This window comes from Mchenga conophoros, linkage group LG20 (genome assembly GCF_057382185.1).
Source record: "Mchenga conophoros isolate Kocher_MC1m ecotype Shallow Benthic linkage group LG20, M_conophoros_male_GT1.1, whole genome shotgun sequence".
In the NCBI taxonomy this organism is placed as follows: Eukaryota; Metazoa; Chordata; class Actinopteri; order Cichliformes; family Cichlidae; genus Mchenga; species Mchenga conophoros.
In genome coordinates this window covers 193,676-210,636 of record NC_140545.1, presented here as the reverse complement: position 1 = coordinate 210,636, position 16,961 = coordinate 193,676, and the positions used below count along the sequence as shown (strand labels likewise).

The window sequence follows — 16,961 nt, the reverse complement described above, 5'->3', positions numbered from 1 at the left end:
GGTGGCAAGTGGCATCTTGGCAGCTGCACGCTTGACTTTTCTCAGTTCGTGGGCAGTTATTTTGCGCCTTGGTTTTTCCACACGCTTCTTGCGACCCTGTTGACTATTTTGAATGAAACGCTTGATTGTTCGATGATCACGCTTCAGGAGCTTTGCAATTTTGAGACTGCTGCATCCCTCTGACATTATAGACATTATAGAATAGACGAGTAATACTCAAAAATCGATGGAATCAAATCTATGAATTTCATATAATGAAAAATGTTAGAAGCAAAATGGGAGGAATGATTATTAAAATACTGTTTGGGGAAAAAGTTATAAAACTTTTTAAGCAGTTTTTGACTTTGAATAATGCATCTGGTTATTAATATAATTGTAGTTATGTTCCAGTAATAATTTAAATTAAAGCAAAGTTAGATAATGCTTTTTTTATTTTTTTTATTTTTTATTCCTATTTATTCTATTTATCCCCTTTGTATATTTTATTTATATTTGTCTCTGTATTTATATGTGTGTGTGTGTGTGTGTGTGTGTGTGTGTGTGTGTGTGTGTGTGTGTATATATATATATATATATATAACAGTTCTGTAACTGTAACTTTGGTCGTTGCTGTGCTTTTTTTGGAAGTCGAATTTCCCAGAGGAACCCACCCGAGGGATTAATAAAGTTCTATCTTATCTTATCTCTTATCTTAAAATAACTGTCCAACAAATGTGGTTGTTGTTTAGCAAGACACTTTACCAGGAGTTTGACACAAATAACCTGAAGAGTAAATTTTAGCTTACTTTAGATACACTTTAGAGGGAACACTTTGTTTTCTCCCAGAATGCTGATTTGACTACTACATATTAACATTTTACAGCTTTTAGGGTAATAAAACGTAAACGGGGCAGTATTAAACTTAACAAAATTACTGCAGTCACTCTTTAACCTCCTAGGACCTGCGGTCCACATATGTGGACATCACATTTTGGGTTATTTAGACCAAAATACTCAATTTTGCTCTACATGGGCCTGATATCCACTTACGAGGACATTATACTGCTACTGTTATCAAAATTTTAAATGAATATTGTCATTTGTGGCTCTCATTTTTCTTAAAAACAAAAATAAGGTAAAAAAAAAAATCTGGTAATTCTTTGTTTTTACATTCATCGGGCCCCAATATGCCCAAATATCAAAGAGAAATTAAAAATGCATGTCGTGGATAAGTTCGGGTCTTAGGAGGCTAAGAGTTGTTGCACCAGGCAGTTCCTCTCTAAACCTCTCAGACGGTCAACTGCGTGGAGCCTGAAGAAGTAAAATCACGGGCACCAAAGTAGTTCAGCAAAGCTTAGAGAAAAGTCGAAAATCATTTAAAACGAATAATTAAATACAAGCTCTTTTTGTTCGGCTGTGCGCCATTAGAGGCCGCTATGGATTTACCAAGACTTCCGAAACGACGACCTGCTCCATCGTGACTCTTTGGCTTGTCCGTCCTGTTGTTAGGCAGGTTGTCAGGGGCAGCGCATCTGTTAGCTAAAGGGGGATTAGGTTTACGTCAGTTAATGATGAATTATATATTAAACAAAGTACACGGCTGTGGGCATACCTGCTTTTTTGCGCGAAGCTGTCTGACTTCTTTGACTGAAAGCGGCAGAGACGACAAGGTTTATTTTTCTCGAAACGGTCAGAGGTTTTCCGCCGAGTTTGCTACATAGGTAGCTAGCTAGTTGAGGTTTACTAACGTCGAGCCATCTGACAAACCAAACCTTTTGACTTTTGCTATAACTTTACCCAATAGTTATCCATATTTATATCCAGCTTTCAGTTGGTGCAATAATAATTATAATAACAACATGGAAGCCGCTCAGGAATATCTAAAAGAGCAGAACGAATTTGACGACAATGACGAACCTTCATCTTTACCTTTCAATTCCCCGTTTCGCTCCACTCGTCTACACATCCAGAGGAGTAATGTCTGCTCTCGGGCTTATTTCGTCGTGGTCATGGTCTTCTTTCATGTTTACATCCTAAATGTTATCGCCCTGCTGCTCTACGTGCATTACAACAACGGGCCTGGGGATCTTGTGAGTGGAGACGGAGGGTCCTCAGCTGCTGACAGCGATAATGGGAAGAGTCTACCCCATCCTGCCCCGTCCTCCAGAGAGCTGCATGTGGAGGATTACAGTCAAAGCTTCAGTCTCCCTCGCATTGAGGGAATACGGGTAAGAAACGGGGACTGTATCGATATGATAGTTTGACATTTCGACTCAAAGGTTATTGCTCCCATATACATTACTTCCTGTAAAGTTAAGTCAGCATTTCTTTCTAGTTAAAACAGTTTCAACTACATTTGACCAACCTGAAGTATTTAAACATGTAAAGTAATTGGTGTGACATGGAAGTGCTATAGCAAAAACCATTGTATGTGTTAGCCATTGTATACTTGGCCAATAAAGCTGATTCTGATTATGTGTTTTGTGCGTCTGCAGGTTGGACATGTTCAGAGGGTGTCTCTTGTCCCAGACAAAACACATGAAATGAAGACGCTTAGTCTGAAACCATTGCTGTTTGGTAAGCCTTGCAAATAAAGACCAGGTATAAAGAAACTTAAAAAAAACTCTGTAAATTTTCTATTTAACATCTTTTATTTCTTTGAACTACTCTGCCTGACTGGCACGGTGCTGATATTGATTGAGCACTGTAGTTGTGACCATCTTACTGTCTGGTAACTTTTCCTCAACCAATAGTTTGGATATGATTTGGAAAAAAGCCCAACAAAACAACAAATGAAACAAGAAAAGGTTTATTTACAGGCTTATGATTAAACATTATCCCCTAACCACAGCTGTTTAGTGCTTGTTTCAGTTCGACTTTTTCTGCCTAAACATATAATCCTAGTTTCTGCATCGATATTGTTTCCACTTGCGTGCAGCTGCCGTCAGGTTCTTGTCTTGTTTCTGCCAGGTGAAAGCTTTGTTGACCACCAGGCGCTCCCCGTGCACTGTTCCTGTCACAAGAAAGGTGCCGCCTCGTGGGTGTTGGCGTGTCATGTTCCTCACGCAGGTGGCATCTCTTTCCAGCCACAGCTCGATGCGCGAGCGCAGCTGACCACCTAGCAAGGGTCCCTGCTTCAGGACGTCCAGTTTACTAGCCAGTGAGAACAGAGATAGACTGACTGGGCTGTATTTGAGCCTTGTCAGTCGTAGTTTCACGACTGGGAAGATGGCAGATAAGCACAAGTCCTTAGTCACATTTACTGTTTATCAAACCTTACATGTGTGTGATAATTATAAAATCAAAAAATATTTATTGAAACTCACCAAAATCACTCCTACAAAAAGTCTCAAGTAAATCATTTGATGAGGAGGCCTCTTCCAGCTCACAGTCCCGACAGCTCGCCTGTGGTGCTGAAATAGTTAAACCACTAATTGAATCACTTGTTGAGTAAAGTCAGCGTCAGCAGGTGTGTCTGCGTAGCCAGTTTCTCACCTCTACGCCCTGCTGTGTCAGCGGTGGTGTTAGTGATGGACGAGATACACATGAGATGGTCCGCGGGATACTGGTCGCACCGCAGAATTTCGGGCCATGGGTAGCCATAGCAACTCATGATCGGTGCACAGCTGTCCTGTACGGATTCACACAAGCTTCTGCAGGGTGAGATAAATCTGATGAAGAAGAGATGGAGAGGGAAGATGGGCAGCAATTAGTAGATGATGGGTTGAAATCAATACCACAGTGCTGGACAACACAACACTTGATTAAAAGAGATTTGGTCCTTGTTTTTTTGTTCCTCACACCCAGACTGCACACAGACTGCTAATGTGATAAAGAGGAGATTTAGGGTTTTTCTGGTGGCCTGGATTCTCTGTGAAATCAGGGCTTTCCCGCTGAGACTGCTGCACAGTTTGCATAGTTGTCAAAAGCGTTATCCCTTGATGACTGTGCTCCTAAACAACATTTTCATTAACCTAGCATTTTGGAATTTTTTTTCTGTTAATAAGTCTGTAGCTACTTGTGGTTATCTTGTGCTTTCAGCAATTATGACTCCTCCAGTATTACACTATCCACTCCATTTCTAAACAAAAACATGGGATATAACGGTTCCTATAAAAAGTCAGATTAATATGAAAAAAATTCTAGTACAAAAGATACATAACAACTTACCTGTCAAGACAGATGGGAGCAAAGAGAGAGCAGAGGAAGATGCGGGCATCAGGGTGGCACTCTCTGGCAAGGAGTGGCAACCAGCTGGCGCTCTGCTGCACAGCCTCAGCAGGAGTCTCGTGGCCCAGCAGGTTGGGCATCCTCATGGTGTTATAGCCAATATTTTGGCACAGGGCCATGCCTGATGGGATAGAGACACAGCGAGAGGAGCTGCTGGGTTCCCATAGTTCGTCTTCGCTGATAGAAAGTGTGGACTTGAAGTTACTAATACCAGGCTCTCCTAGAACTTCGCTATCCCCTCTTGGAAAAACTCTTGGTTTAGAAACACTGGTATCTCCAAATCCAGTTTCACTGTTGTCCACAATACTTGCCCTGTGTCCCTTGTTCTTTACCCCAGATCCAACCTTACCCTCTGTCCTCACTTGTTCCTCCATCCCTGTACTTACTCTCCCGGGACTCACCGCTAACAGATTAATAGGCCCAGCAAGCAGAAGGATGAATAGCAGGGAGGATGAATGGGAGGACATTCTGGATATTTAATGAGGACAGAGCTCTTCTGCTCAGAAGGCAAAAAGTAGAAGAAATCCTCAAGTGTCTCTTTTGAGTAATCGATGATCGCTGTGTGAAAGTGATGGAGAGGATGGCCAAATAGGTGTATTTATAGTGGGTGGTGAGCAGATCTGCACAGGAAGGGGGTAAGGGGTGGTGTAGAGAATTAGGAAAAGGAGAAGAGTGCATATTAAAAGAGAAACATGGATGCACTTACATGGATCAGCAGATATAAATGTGTATTGTAGAGCCAGGTTAATCATTTGGCATTTGCATACATTAAGGCAGATGCAGACCCTGATAGTAGTGAAACTCGTCACTTCTTTCCAACCCACATTTTCGGTCAACCCACACTTAACTACCTTGTTTCCCTCTGTTGTCTTTGTTTATGCATTATTTATGCATCTTTTTTTTAAATTATAAATACTTCTTTCTCATTAGAAACCGATATTGTTCTTAATAGTAAAGAGATTGTTACTGCCCACAGGAGGGGGTAACTTTCCACAAAGAAATGTTCAAGAGAAGTTCATCAGATATTATTCTGAAACGAGAGAACATCTGAGACCCATGTGCAGATAGTAAAGTGCATGCTTTTGCATTTTGTTTAAACATTTGCGCAGGATGCAAATAAAATTGGCGTTGTCCTGCTGTGCAGCCGTGGCCTGATTCCTGTTCAGACAAGCAGGTCACTTCCTTTCCGGGGGAGAAAGAGAGACAGCGGTGGGAGGGAGAAGAGGAAGGCTCAGTCCCCCTTCATTCATATCAGTTGTCACAATTAATGAGGCTTGACTGGACTGGGGGTTAACCAAGGGTGCAGTGTAAAAGGCACGGGTGACAAACAAGGCCCCTACTGTACAAGCGCCAGACCTGCCGGAAGCCTTTTATTAGGATGGAAAATGACTGAAGGCATGGATGAATTATAGGAAATCACGTTTGTAATGTTTGCCTTTATATTGTATCTAATTTAAGAATACTTAGTTTTTTGTCGGTGTAACATATTTTGGGGGAAAACACAGGTAGACTTGCTGAAAGAAATATTTAGGAGCCAAAGAGGAGAAGTAGGAACCTCCTTTTGTTGTTGAAAAACATCCATTTTAAATACTGTAAGGCAGTTTGTTGTTAAAGTTGGCATCACCCTAATGTAGAATGAACTCACACATCATTAGAGACATAAGATTCAAAGAGTCAAAATAAAAGGTGTAAAATAATATAAAAAATGAACTTAAAAAAGAGGAATATGTATGATTTATTCTAATTGTCTATATGGAAGTGAGGACTGGGGAGAAGCTTACATTATTCTCATTCTGTAAGCTGGGAAATTTTAGATTTCCCATAAAGTTTGTAATGGACAGTCACATGGCTTTGTGTATTAGATAATGTGAAATAAATTGGTATTTCATGCAGTATGGAGTCACATGTGCCAAAGGCTCCAATGGATCATAACATCTGCTACTACTGTCTTTATGTTCCTGTCAGAGATCCCTGGCTTCCTGTCTGAGGAGGAGTGCCGTGTGGTGGTGCAGCTGGCTCAGCTCAAGGGCTTAATGGACAGCCAGGCAACAGCATCCAGCCAGGAACAAGAGGAGTCAAACCAGCCCCTGCTTTCACTCAGCACAGAAGAGGTCTTCAGCCTATTGGACCTGAACCAAGATGGGCTGCTTCAGAAGCAGGAGGTGATGAGAGAGAAACATTATGCATCTGCAGTTGCAGGAGGAAAATTGATTTCCAGAAAAAGTCATTTTCTATGTAATGTAAAATTAGATGAACTGTCAGAACATGTTTTGCTTTCTGCTGAGATCAGAAAAACACTCTGGTCTTTCCTCTAGATTGTGAGTCATTCACATTCTCAAGATGGAACTTGGTTGAGTCCCGACAATCTACGGCAGATACTGACCGGTCTGGAATCCTGCCCAACAGGTCCGTGCTCATGTAGTTCAAACATGCATCTCTTCTGTCCTGAGTGACTCTATTTAGAAAAGCATAATTGGATGAAGATGTAACTAAAATTAATTTGGAAGATACTGTTTATAACCTAATCGATTCCTGTTTATTCCACCATGTTGTACCTTTGTTATTTGAAAAAAAAAAATTTCAATTCTGATTGGGCTTTTTGAAACCTGTGTCCCTAAAATACTTAATGTCAAAACATGCTATTCTTTTTTTTTAGCTAGTCGCAATTGGTCTCCACCTGCTTTCAGCAAACTTGTCACATACTCAGTAAATAAGTGCAGGTCAAATTCAAGTGTGTAAATACTAGGCTAGTCTCCTTCAGTTGTGTGTGAGTGCTTCTGCAGTGGCTGTGTACTGGTAAGAATGGAGTTAACTGCTCACTGGTGGCTGTGATTGCGTGCGAGTCTGTGAGTGGCAAGGCAGGAAGAAGAGTGACACCCTTTTGACCTGATAGCATTGTGCCAGGCGTTCTACACGTCCCAGTCCGGATGTGCCTCGTCCCATCTCATTAAAAACCAATTATTCTCCAACCCCTTTTCTTAATTTTCCCCCGGATACCCTGTATCCCCCCATCTCCCTCCTCCACACTTTTTGGTTTACCAACCCACCCCCCTTCCCTGGCCATCTCTCCTCTGGCACCCTGGAGCTATTGTTGTGGCTGGGACACTGTCTCCCAGGGGAACTGATGGGGACCAGACAATCATTTTTGCTGAGAGTAAAAGCATATTTTTACAGATAGAGGCAAAAGGAATTGAAGAAAAGAAAGAATGGAGGCTGTTATAGTTTACCGTTTCCTCTAGTAGAATTCAAACATAAATCATACTGAAACTGAAATCATGACACTGCTTAACTGAAAGACTGGTTTCTTCTTACTTATGTGTATGTCTGGCAGGGATGCTGACATTGGGGGATTTTAGGCATGTTTATGATGTATCCCAGCATCCAGGACAAGAGAAAAGTGGGAAGCTTCATAGTCAGTTCAAACAAAGGAGCAAGCATACCTGGCTTTTCCAAGGCCCAGGATCTCACCGTGTGCTGCGCACACTCAGGAACAGGTCACTATCCACACACACGCGCGCTTTATTGTGGCGTTATTCATTCACACTCCTGTATCTGAAGTCTTACGATGTGTTATTGTTTTTTAAATTTTTCTTTTACTTTTACACAGAGTAACCAGTCTGACACGTCTGCTCTCTGCATTAGTTGAATTGAGCGAACCACTGCAGGTCATTCGCTATGAACATGGAGACTTTAGTAATTCACACTATGACAGCAGCCCTTCCAACTCAGAGACAACTTGTGCGCATACACGATTGGCAGGAAACACATCTGCTCTCACCGAGGTCCCTTGCCGGTATGCATCTCTTCTGTTGTAATATAATGTAACTTTTTTTTTTTTAGAAAGTACTTTTAAAATTCACTTTTATTAACTCATTCACTGCCAGCCATTGGCAGTGAATGAGTTAAACCCATTGACTCATTCACTGCAATTGACGGCTATAGACGTCAATGGCAGTGAATGAGTTAACAGGTTGTTGTCAGACACTTTAATTGTATTTGTGTAACAGAACAATGTCCCCTTTCATAGGGAGGAAACCCCTTTTTTTGCCCCATTTTTTGCATCTCCATTTATTGCTTCCTTTCTTATTTTATTCCAGGTATCTTACAGTTTTATTCTACCTCACCTCTGTAGAAGAAGGTGGTGAATCCACCTTTCCTGTGGCAGACAATCGCACCTATGAGGAGCAGGTGAGTGTCCCTTCATATTGTACCTTACTTTTTCCACTGTGTTTAAAACCTACATATGATAATTCAGAGAGATGATGAGCCATGGAAAGAAATCTGACACTTACTAGACTTATTAGACAAAAGCTGTTTACAGTTTTTTTTCTCATGTCCTAGGCACTTGTCCAGGATGGAGTTGATTTAACAGACACCCAGGAGACGTGTAGCAGAGGGAATCTGAGAATTAAACCTACTGCTGGGACAGTTCTCCTGTGGTACAACCATCTCTCTGATGGTAGAGGTAAGAATAGAAGATTTTAGCTATATTTATTGCACACACAAAGCCAGTAAGCAGTCCAGTATGCTAATTTTGTCTGTCTGCTATTTAATAGTTTTATTTCAGTCTTATTGAATTGTGACAAAATAATCTCTGTACATCTGAATGAGTGGCAGGAAAATTCTTTGTAAAGCACAAAAGCTCATTTACTACTGAATCATTTGAAGAACAGGATCACAAATCATTCAGTGTGACATTAGTATTCATGTAACCTCAGAGCTCGCCACATCCATGACACAAATAACTAGGTTTAAAAGCAGGGGTTCAGCAATGAAAACATCTCGATAACTTAACAACATATTGTATGATTAAAAAAAAGTCCTGGTGTCGCGAAATCGATCAATGTAGAGCAGTGTCACAAACCACAGAGGCCCCAGAAAAGTGCAATCAAACGTTGAGTTTATTAACAGCCAGGAGAAAACATCAACATATGTCTTCTGACCAAAATACGTGTTGTGGGCACTTATAAAGCAGTGGGGTACACGCCCCCCCATGCCGTCAATGACAGATTAAAATAGGTTCCAGACCTTAGTCACAGTTAATCGTACATCTCTGTACATCTTTAATAGCTATAAACAGACATAGAACTTCTCATTTTGATAACACCTTCCATACAAGGTAATAATCTTAAGCCCTCAGGGTCTCTGAGGCTAATTCTTGACTCTGCTCATCTGTTACCAAGTAGAATAAAATGCAACAGGTTTGCAACAAGAAGCTGGAAACATTTGGGCCTCTGCTCAGGCCTATTCCTAGATTATATGTATTATATGTACTGTAAGCATGCATTGCAGTTATCCTTCTATGTTCTAGTTTCCCTCAGCATGGATCACCTGGACAGTCACGCCAGTGAAGCTTAAAACCCTTAATGAACTGAACATCAACTCAAAATAGGCACAGATAGGCAATGTGTATAAAATACTTCTAACCGTACTTTTAATAAAGGTTAACATAACGGAAGGATCCTCAAATGGACATCTTCAATAAACAACTGTAATGCAGTATCAAGACTGTGAGAAATATTATTAGGTGAACTAATGCTGTAAAGAATGTTATTAATGCAGTTATAATGATGCAGATTATATGGCAGCAATAAAAGAATTTCTGTATCTCCACACTGGTAAAAGGAAAATGTGTCCTCTTTCAATTCTAAGGTTTTCCATATCAGTCCACAATCTTCAGTCAGGTAACTGCAACCTCAGATGAACATGATCACACGACATTTTACACAGTCATTATTTTTTAAAAGCACTAAGCCAAACAGCAGAGTCAGTGTATGAAAAACATATACCCCATGATTAAATGGCTTGTATAACCATCTTTAGAAGCAGTCACTTGAGGTCAGTGTTTTCTGTACGAGTCTGTGACTTCATATGTCTCTATGGAAGATATTTTGGCTCGTGCATCTTTACAGCTTTGCTTCATTTATTTGAGGTTTGCAGTTATCCATTCATGCACAGCCCTCTTGAGTTTCTGCCACAACATCTCAGTCAGGTTGAGGTCTGTTCTTTAACTGGGCCATAGCAGCACCTTTACTTATTTCTTTTTCAACCATTCTGTTGTTGATTTGCTGCGGTGTTGGGATCATTGGCCCTAATTTACTATCAGTGCTTATGAACAAACAGAAAAATCTGTAATTGATCAATAGTTTCGTACCTGAATTTGTTCTTTAGGAACAAATTTAGAAGTCCTTCTGGCCATGTGTATGAACAAATCACATCCTGGCTGCCTTGCCAATTAAAAAAATCTTTGAACTGAATGCTACTACTAAAAATAATGATAAAAATTGTTGCTTTTCAGTTAATATTTACGGTGTTAAAACTACCGTAAGTAATCAGAATACTCAAAATTGTTATGGAATCTGGATTCTTTTTCTTTCTTTTTTATTGCATTGAGTTTCTAACGTGTAGACAGTAGATTAGGCTATATGGACCTTGGCCTCCACCTGTTTTTCTTTTTTCGTGTCGTCTTGTTCATATCACTTTTGATCCCAAAGTTTGTTTGTTTTTGTTTTTTTACTTGAACCACGGTGTCTGTCTCGGGGCAAATCATATTCAGCACTCCTGTTATTTCAGCCTGAGTGTCGCTATTCATCTATTTATTTGAACAATTGTCACTCCTGTGGAAATACTTCAGAAACCTGTTCCTTTTCTGGTTTCCTCCTTGAACTTCAGACACTATTATAGAATGACTTTCTCCTTATTTTTACTCTACAAATGCAGGCTTCTCTCCTGCCATATCATCGTTTCCACTTTCTCTGCGTCACCTGGAGGGAAATGTGTTTCCTTATATAGAAAAATTGGGGCAGGGTAGTATGCAAATCAGTCGTCCTGTCCCCTTGGCAGAAAAACAGCCCCATAGCATGATGTTTCCACCCCCATGCTTCACAGTAGGTATGGTGTTCTTGGGATGCAACTCAGTATTCTTCTTCCTCCAAACACGACGAGTTGAGTTTATACCAAAAAGTTCTACTTTGGTTTCATCTGACCACATGACATTCTCCCAATCCTCTGCTGTATCATCCATGTGCTCTCTGGCAAACTTCAGACGGGCCTGGACATGCACTGGCTTCAGCAGCGGAACACGTCTGGCACTGCGGGATTTGATTCCCTGCCGTTGTAGTGTGTTACTGATGGTGACCTTTGTTACTTTGGTCCCAGCTCTCTGCAGGTCATTCACCAGGTCCCCCCGTGTGGTTCTGGGATCTTTGCTCACCGTTCTCATGATCATTTTGACCCCACGGGATGAGATCTTGCGTGGAGCCCCAGATCGAGGGAGATTATCAGTGGTCTTGTATGTCTTCCATTTTCTGATGATTGCTCCCACAGTTGATTTTTTCACACCAAGCTGCTTGCCTATTGTAGATTCACTCTTCCCAGTCTGGTGCAGGTCTACAATACTTTTCCTGGTGTCCTTCGAAAGCTCTTTGGTCTCGGCCATGGCGGAGTTTGGAGTCTGACTGTTTGAGGCTGTGGACAGGTGTCTTTTATACAGATGATGAGTTCAAACAGGTGCCATTCATACAGGTAACGAGTGGGGGACAGAAAAGCTTCTTACAGAAGACGTTACAGGTCTGTGAGAGCCAGAGATTTTCCTTGTTTGAGGTGACCAAATACTTATTTAGGGGCGACCGTGGCTCAGGGGGTTGGGAAGCGTATCTGTAACCGGAAGGTCGCCGGTTCGATCCCTGGGCTCTCTGTCCTGGTCGTTGTGTCCTTGGGCAAGACAATTTACCCTACCGCCTACTGGTGTTGCCAAAGGGGCCGATGGCGCGATATGGCAGCCTCGCTTCTGTCAGTCTGCCCCAGGGCAGCTGTGGCTACAACCGTAGCTTGTCTCCACCAGTGTGTGAATGTGAGAGTGAATGAATAGTGGCATTGTAAAGCGCTTTGGGTGCCTTGAAAAGCGCTATATAAATCCAATCCATTATTATTATTATTATTATTATTATTTTCCACCCTAATTTACAAATAAATTCTTTACAAATTCTACCATGTGGATTCATGGATTTTTTTTTTCACATTCTGTCTCTCACAGTTGAAGTGTACCTCTGGTGCAAATTACTGACCTCTGTCATCATTTTAAGTGGGGGAACTTGCACAATCGGTGGCTGACTAAATACTTTTTTGCCCCACTGTATAACATAGAGGATCTCTCTTAAGAAACACTTCCAAACAAGCCACACTTATTCAATCTTTTTCTAATTGTACTGTCATGAACATTAGCATTTTACATGGTAGCTGAGGTCTGTAGAGTCTGAGATGTAGTTCATGGGGATTTTTGCGGTTTTTCTAATTACTGTGGAGTCTGACCTAAGGGTGAAATTGCTTTGATATCCGTTCCAAATGTTTTCCACTTGTGAATAATATTTTTTTAACTGCAGAACGATGGACTTTAAATTGTCTTGGAAATGGCTTCATAAGTCTTCCTGTCATTGCTGATGTCTTTCTCTTTGGCATTTTGTTAACACACAGCTGAATTCTCCAGACCAGCAAACTGCCAAAACGTCTGCTTTTATAGAGTTTCTCACACTCGCTGATGAATGGTTAATCAACTGAATTTGTTCAGCAGCAATGGGCTGCGGCTGCTACTTATCATCTTAATTCCTATAGAAGTAGTAAGTGCACTGCATCTCATTTTGGCTTAACATTTATTAAAAATAACAAATAAATACTGACACGGTGTAATGTGTCATTCTTCACCTGAAGTTGTATTTACTTCATTTAATGACTTTTTAATGCCTTGATATGTGAAACCTTAGAATTGAAAGGGGGTGTACTTTATTTTTAACCTGATTATATTTAACTTGTGGTAAATGGTCAGCACAGTGCAGCAAACATCAAATCTGTAAATCATTCAGTTGTACGTCTAAATGTTTGTCACACTTGTTGTTGGTATTTTTCAAGACTCCAGTAACTGCTAAAACTTTTTTTTCTTCTTAAATGCTGCTTCTCTCCTGGCTTCCACAGGTTGGATGGGTGAGTTAGATGAGTATTCCCTTCACGGCGACTGTCCGGTCAGACGTGGAGTGAAGTGGGTGGCCAACAGCTGGATAAATGTGAACCCAGATTACCAGCAACAAGCCCGCTACCAGAGAGTAGTTGCTCAAAGGCATCAAGCTAAATCAGGCATGGATTATCAGTCTCTCTCACACAGCGACCTCCACCAGGATCTATAGCTGGCTGTTTTTATTGAGAAAAGTCATTCTAATTTTAAAATTAGGTCAGTTTTGCGTCATTGCAGCCAGTGAGTTCTGACAGATGTTTTTTTTGTTTGTTTATTTTAACATTGCCAGATGTTGTAGTCAGATTAAAAATTGCACAAAACAGCACCACATATCTCTGTCTTGCATGTTTAGTGAATTTTACTAGGGAGCTTAATTTGCAGTTATGGAGGCATATTTATATAGCACAGTTAACAAGTACAAATAAATGTAACAGAGGCAATGCCATTCTTTATGAAAATCAAGCCTTACAAATGTAGAGTAATAGATTATATATGGGGTCCATGTGTGAACAGGAAAAGATGCAGTTATGTTTATTAAGAGAGAAGTCTGCTTACCTCCCTTCCTTTTAGGCTTACTACGCTGCTCCTCCTCTTGCAGGTCTATGTCATTTATTGTTATGGAATTCAAGCCTTTTGTTACAAGCCATATTCATCACAGTATACATAAGTGAATGTGTTACCGAGGGAAATTCCTGTGAACTCTTGTATGTCTATTTTGTTCATCAGTTTTCCTTACAGTGAAAATGAGCTTTCGTCATGATGTGTCATTTAATAAGGTGATTGCAGGAATCTTGTATACTGTATAGAATGATCACTTGTCACACTGGCTGTACAAGGCCAGTCCTTCAGGAGTAATTTAAATTAGATTTTCTAGTATTTCAACTTGTGTGTTTTTATTCTCACAACTCAAAGCGTGTTTAATTGTCTGAGACTATTTATTTCAGTGTTATTTATTGTCACCGTCTGGTGATTTAAGTTAAATGAATGCATATTTATAAAAGTTTGATGTTGCGGTGGATCTGTGTTTTATTGTATTTGATATGTCATTAAATACAGTATACAAAACAGTGGTACAAAAATATTAGTGGTGTTGTGTAACTGCTCACATCATGTTATATAAAGAATCGCCACTAGATGTCGCCAACAACATGTACAGTTATGTCTGTGACTTGAATATGAGGTAGTTGTGATATACACGGGGAACTTGTCGGCAATAGTCCCTTTGGATGACCAGCTGATGACGTCAGCGCATATGCGTTACTGACGTTGGGTGATGGAGGTTTCACATTGTAGGCAGACAGGTGCTGTAAGTGTCTCAGAAAACTCCAATCGAAACTAACTGAAAACCAACAAGCCTCTTATTAAAACGGCAGCAATCTTCAGTCTTCATTCAAAGTTGTCATGCATTAAAATTTTTGCTCGCATGAATTAAAGCTCATATTTCTAAATGTGAAAAATAAATTAAAAACAAATCTCTGAATCTATATTTATCTTTGGGGTGTATTGAGATTTGTATCTTGGTAAGCAGATCCGTAACTACGCAGAAATACCTCTGACAGTGACAGTGAACGACAATCTGCAGGCGATTACATAAAACTGAATTTCTAGAGAAATCTAAATGCGTAGGCTACCTCTGAGTGTGCACACACCTGAGAATTCTAGCGTTTTGACTGGCGTGCTGTAAACACGCACAGCTCGGCTGGATCTCGGAACCACCTAAAACATTTTTACGTTTGTTTGTTTGTTTGTTTTTCTACACTGTCGTGGCGGATCTCCAAATGCTTGTGAAGACGCATCTACGGATATGGGCTCTGTTGCCCTGACTCAGGACTCACAGGCTCACGCTGCCGGGATGACATGCCGTAGTAATGCTGTGCTGCTGATGCTGTGCACACCGCACTGGGCTCTCCTCAGCCAATCACGTCAGCTGACGGCGGGAGGAGGCGGGGGAAGCGTCGGTCACAGCTAACGGACCGCGGAGCAGGTCACATTCTTCGTCCGTCGAATTGCGGCATACCGTTCGGGATAATGGACTTGTAACTGGGCGATTTAAACACAAAAATCATTACCCTAAGGCGCAGTATAATTTTCATTTAGCTCTTATCCATGAGATTCTTCAGGCTTACCTTCAAGTGCTTCGTGGACTGCTTTTGAATCTCCTCCTGTCAACGGCTGAACTGACCGCGGCGCTTTGTGAAATTTTCCATCTCTTGGCTGAGCTGAGGGGTTCCAACGTGAAGCAATTGAAAAAAAAAAAAAACTGAGATTTTTTTTCAAGAAGGAGAAATAACAAACTCAGAAGATCAAAAAAAAAAGAAAAAAAAAAAGGAAAAAAAGAGACAACTGGAGCACTGAACAGTGTGGTTGCATCTCCCTGTCTGCCTCTCTGAGCCCGCCGGGTGCCTTCTTTGGCCAGGCATTTAAAAACTTCAGCTGCTTCTGGCTAAATAAAAACAGCCAGCTTGCGCTTTTAAAAAATATAAATATATATATATATATATATATATATACACACATACATATATCTATCTATATATATATATATATACATTTTTTGTGCCGCCACTCAGCAGTATGTCACCTGAGTTGGAAGAGAACAGCCAAGGTGAGTATGACGTACGACCTCCACTGCTTAAAAATGACTTCTTAGGTAGGGTACCATATGAGTCAGCCACTAGCTAAAAACATAAACACAAGTAGGTGAATTAAAGCATCCCTGCTTCTGCCACAGTTTTAACATTATTGGATGACGATAAAAGCTTCCACACACCAGCTGCGCTTAACCTGCTTCAAATCTATTATTTTACTGCATCATGCTTGTACAGAGAGGAAATATAAATAAACATGGGACCAGAAGCCAGTCATTTAAGGGTATTTGAGTCTCTAAGGCTACATCTCTAAGCCAGTGTAGCCTTAGAGATGTTCACTGGTGGTGAATACAGAAGACCCTCATGTCAGGGTATAGTCATTCAGCGTTCAGCTTATGAATTTAATGTGCCTCAAGGATATGATGCAAAATACTTAGATCTGTGGTGAAGACAGACAGTGTATACCTGTGTTGCCCGCCAGGTGCCTTCTTGGCCAAGCATTTTAAAAACTTCAGCTGTCTCTGCATTATGTCCTTGAGGCATGGCCATTTTATTTAAGGGCAGATTTTTTTCTTGACTGGAAGCTGTTCCTCACACAGATGATTCTTCAACCACAGAGCAACCTTAAAAGAGAGGTTGCTCTGTATATGCTCACATCCCTTACCTTCCCCACTCTTTTCTCATCCTCTGCTCACACACCCCCTCAAAACTGCTCTGATCTGGATTCAGCTGCCTTTGAATCCAGCAAAGAGCGGCTCACTCTAATATTGTGGAAAGACACTAAGAGCCACGTTGCATTTGTGTTTGAGTGGCGCATGAGAAAGAAGAAAAGCTTTGTAAGTAGCAGGGGAGCTTGAGCTGTACCTTGAGGCGGCTTTATGCCGTGTTGTACCGCAGCACGCTAATCAGTCTGTCTGTGAGACAGAGAGAATGAACATCGGGGGAGGGTGCAGTGATGACAGTATAACTGCAACTGAATGTGGGCAGTTTGCAAAAACAAATCTCATGTATGTGTATATTAAGATGTATTACACTCCTGTTACCGCTGGGGGGGAAAGTACGTAATAACTGGCCAAGCTTGCATTGACTATTTTAATGAATGGAAAGCGTGCAGCCTCTCTTTCTCTCTATTCAGCACGAGTGTGGCCTAAGAGACCAGA

At 40.9% G+C, this 16,961-nt stretch overlaps 3 protein-coding genes across 3 annotated transcripts in view; 2 read left to right on the top strand and 1 right to left on the bottom strand.

Annotated features, from left to right (window-relative positions):
* Window positions 1-1,345: 1,345 nt before the first annotated feature.
* On the top strand, window positions 1,346-15,508 carry LOC146549941 (transmembrane prolyl 4-hydroxylase-like). Its single transcript, XM_085258717.1, has 9 exons — window positions 1,346-2,207; window positions 2,475-2,556; window positions 6,175-6,371; window positions 6,525-6,615; window positions 7,541-7,703; window positions 7,817-8,002; window positions 8,307-8,397; window positions 8,551-8,674; window positions 13,177-15,508. The coding sequence occupies exons 1-9, from the start codon at window positions 1,839-1,841 to the stop codon at window positions 13,383-13,385; spliced, it is 1,512 nt and encodes a 503-aa protein (XP_085114843.1). The 5' UTR covers window positions 1,346-1,838; the 3' UTR covers window positions 13,386-15,508.
* Window positions 2,804-4,764, bottom strand: LOC146549942 (secreted frizzled-related protein 5). The gene is made up of 4 exons (XM_085259833.1): window positions 4,150-4,764; window positions 3,475-3,650; window positions 3,306-3,392; window positions 2,804-3,199 (listed from the first exon to the last, which is right to left on the bottom strand). The coding sequence occupies exons 1-4, from the start codon at window positions 4,674-4,676 to the stop codon at window positions 2,880-2,882; spliced, it is 1,110 nt and encodes a 369-aa protein (XP_085115959.1). The 5' UTR covers window positions 4,677-4,764; the 3' UTR covers window positions 2,804-2,879.
* The window catches only part of LOC146549940 (sodium- and chloride-dependent creatine transporter 1), a 14,260-nt gene continuing 12,467 nt past the window's right edge, over window positions 15,169-16,961 (top strand). Inside the window, exon 1 of the mRNA XM_085258709.1 lies at window positions 15,169-15,818. Coding sequence (XP_085114835.1) covers window positions 15,788-15,818 — 31 coding nt within the window. The 5' untranslated portion in view covers window positions 15,169-15,787. The remainder of the gene's footprint in view (window positions 15,819-16,961) is intronic.

What these genes read in the sequence shown, in the direction of transcription:
- LOC146549941 (XM_085258717.1), top strand. Translation starts at nt 1,839, where the DNA reads ATGGAAGCCGCTCAGGAATATCTAAAAGAGCAGAACGAATTTGACGAC. An exon ending in CTGCGCACACTCAGGAACAG is followed by an intron (nt 7,704 to 7,816) that starts GTCACTATCCAC and finishes ACTTTTACACAG; the next exon opens with AGTAACCAGTCTGACACGTC. An exon ending in CCATCTCTCTGATGGTAGAG is followed by an intron (nt 8,675 to 13,176) that starts GTAAGAATAGAA and finishes TGGCTTCCACAG; the next exon opens with GTTGGATGGGTGAGTTAGAT.
- LOC146549942 (XM_085259833.1), bottom strand. Translation starts at nt 4,676, where the DNA reads ATGTCCTCCCATTCATCCTCCCTGCTATTCATCCTTCTGCTTGCTGGG. An exon ending in TGACACAGCAGGGCGTAGAG is followed by an intron (nt 3,393 to 3,474) that starts GTGAGAAACTGG and finishes TAACTATTTCAG; the next exon opens with CACCACAGGCGAGCTGTCGG. An exon ending in TTTTTGTAGGAGTGATTTTG is followed by an intron (nt 3,200 to 3,305) that starts GTGAGTTTCAAT and finishes CCATCTTCCCAG; the next exon opens with TCGTGAAACTACGACTGACA.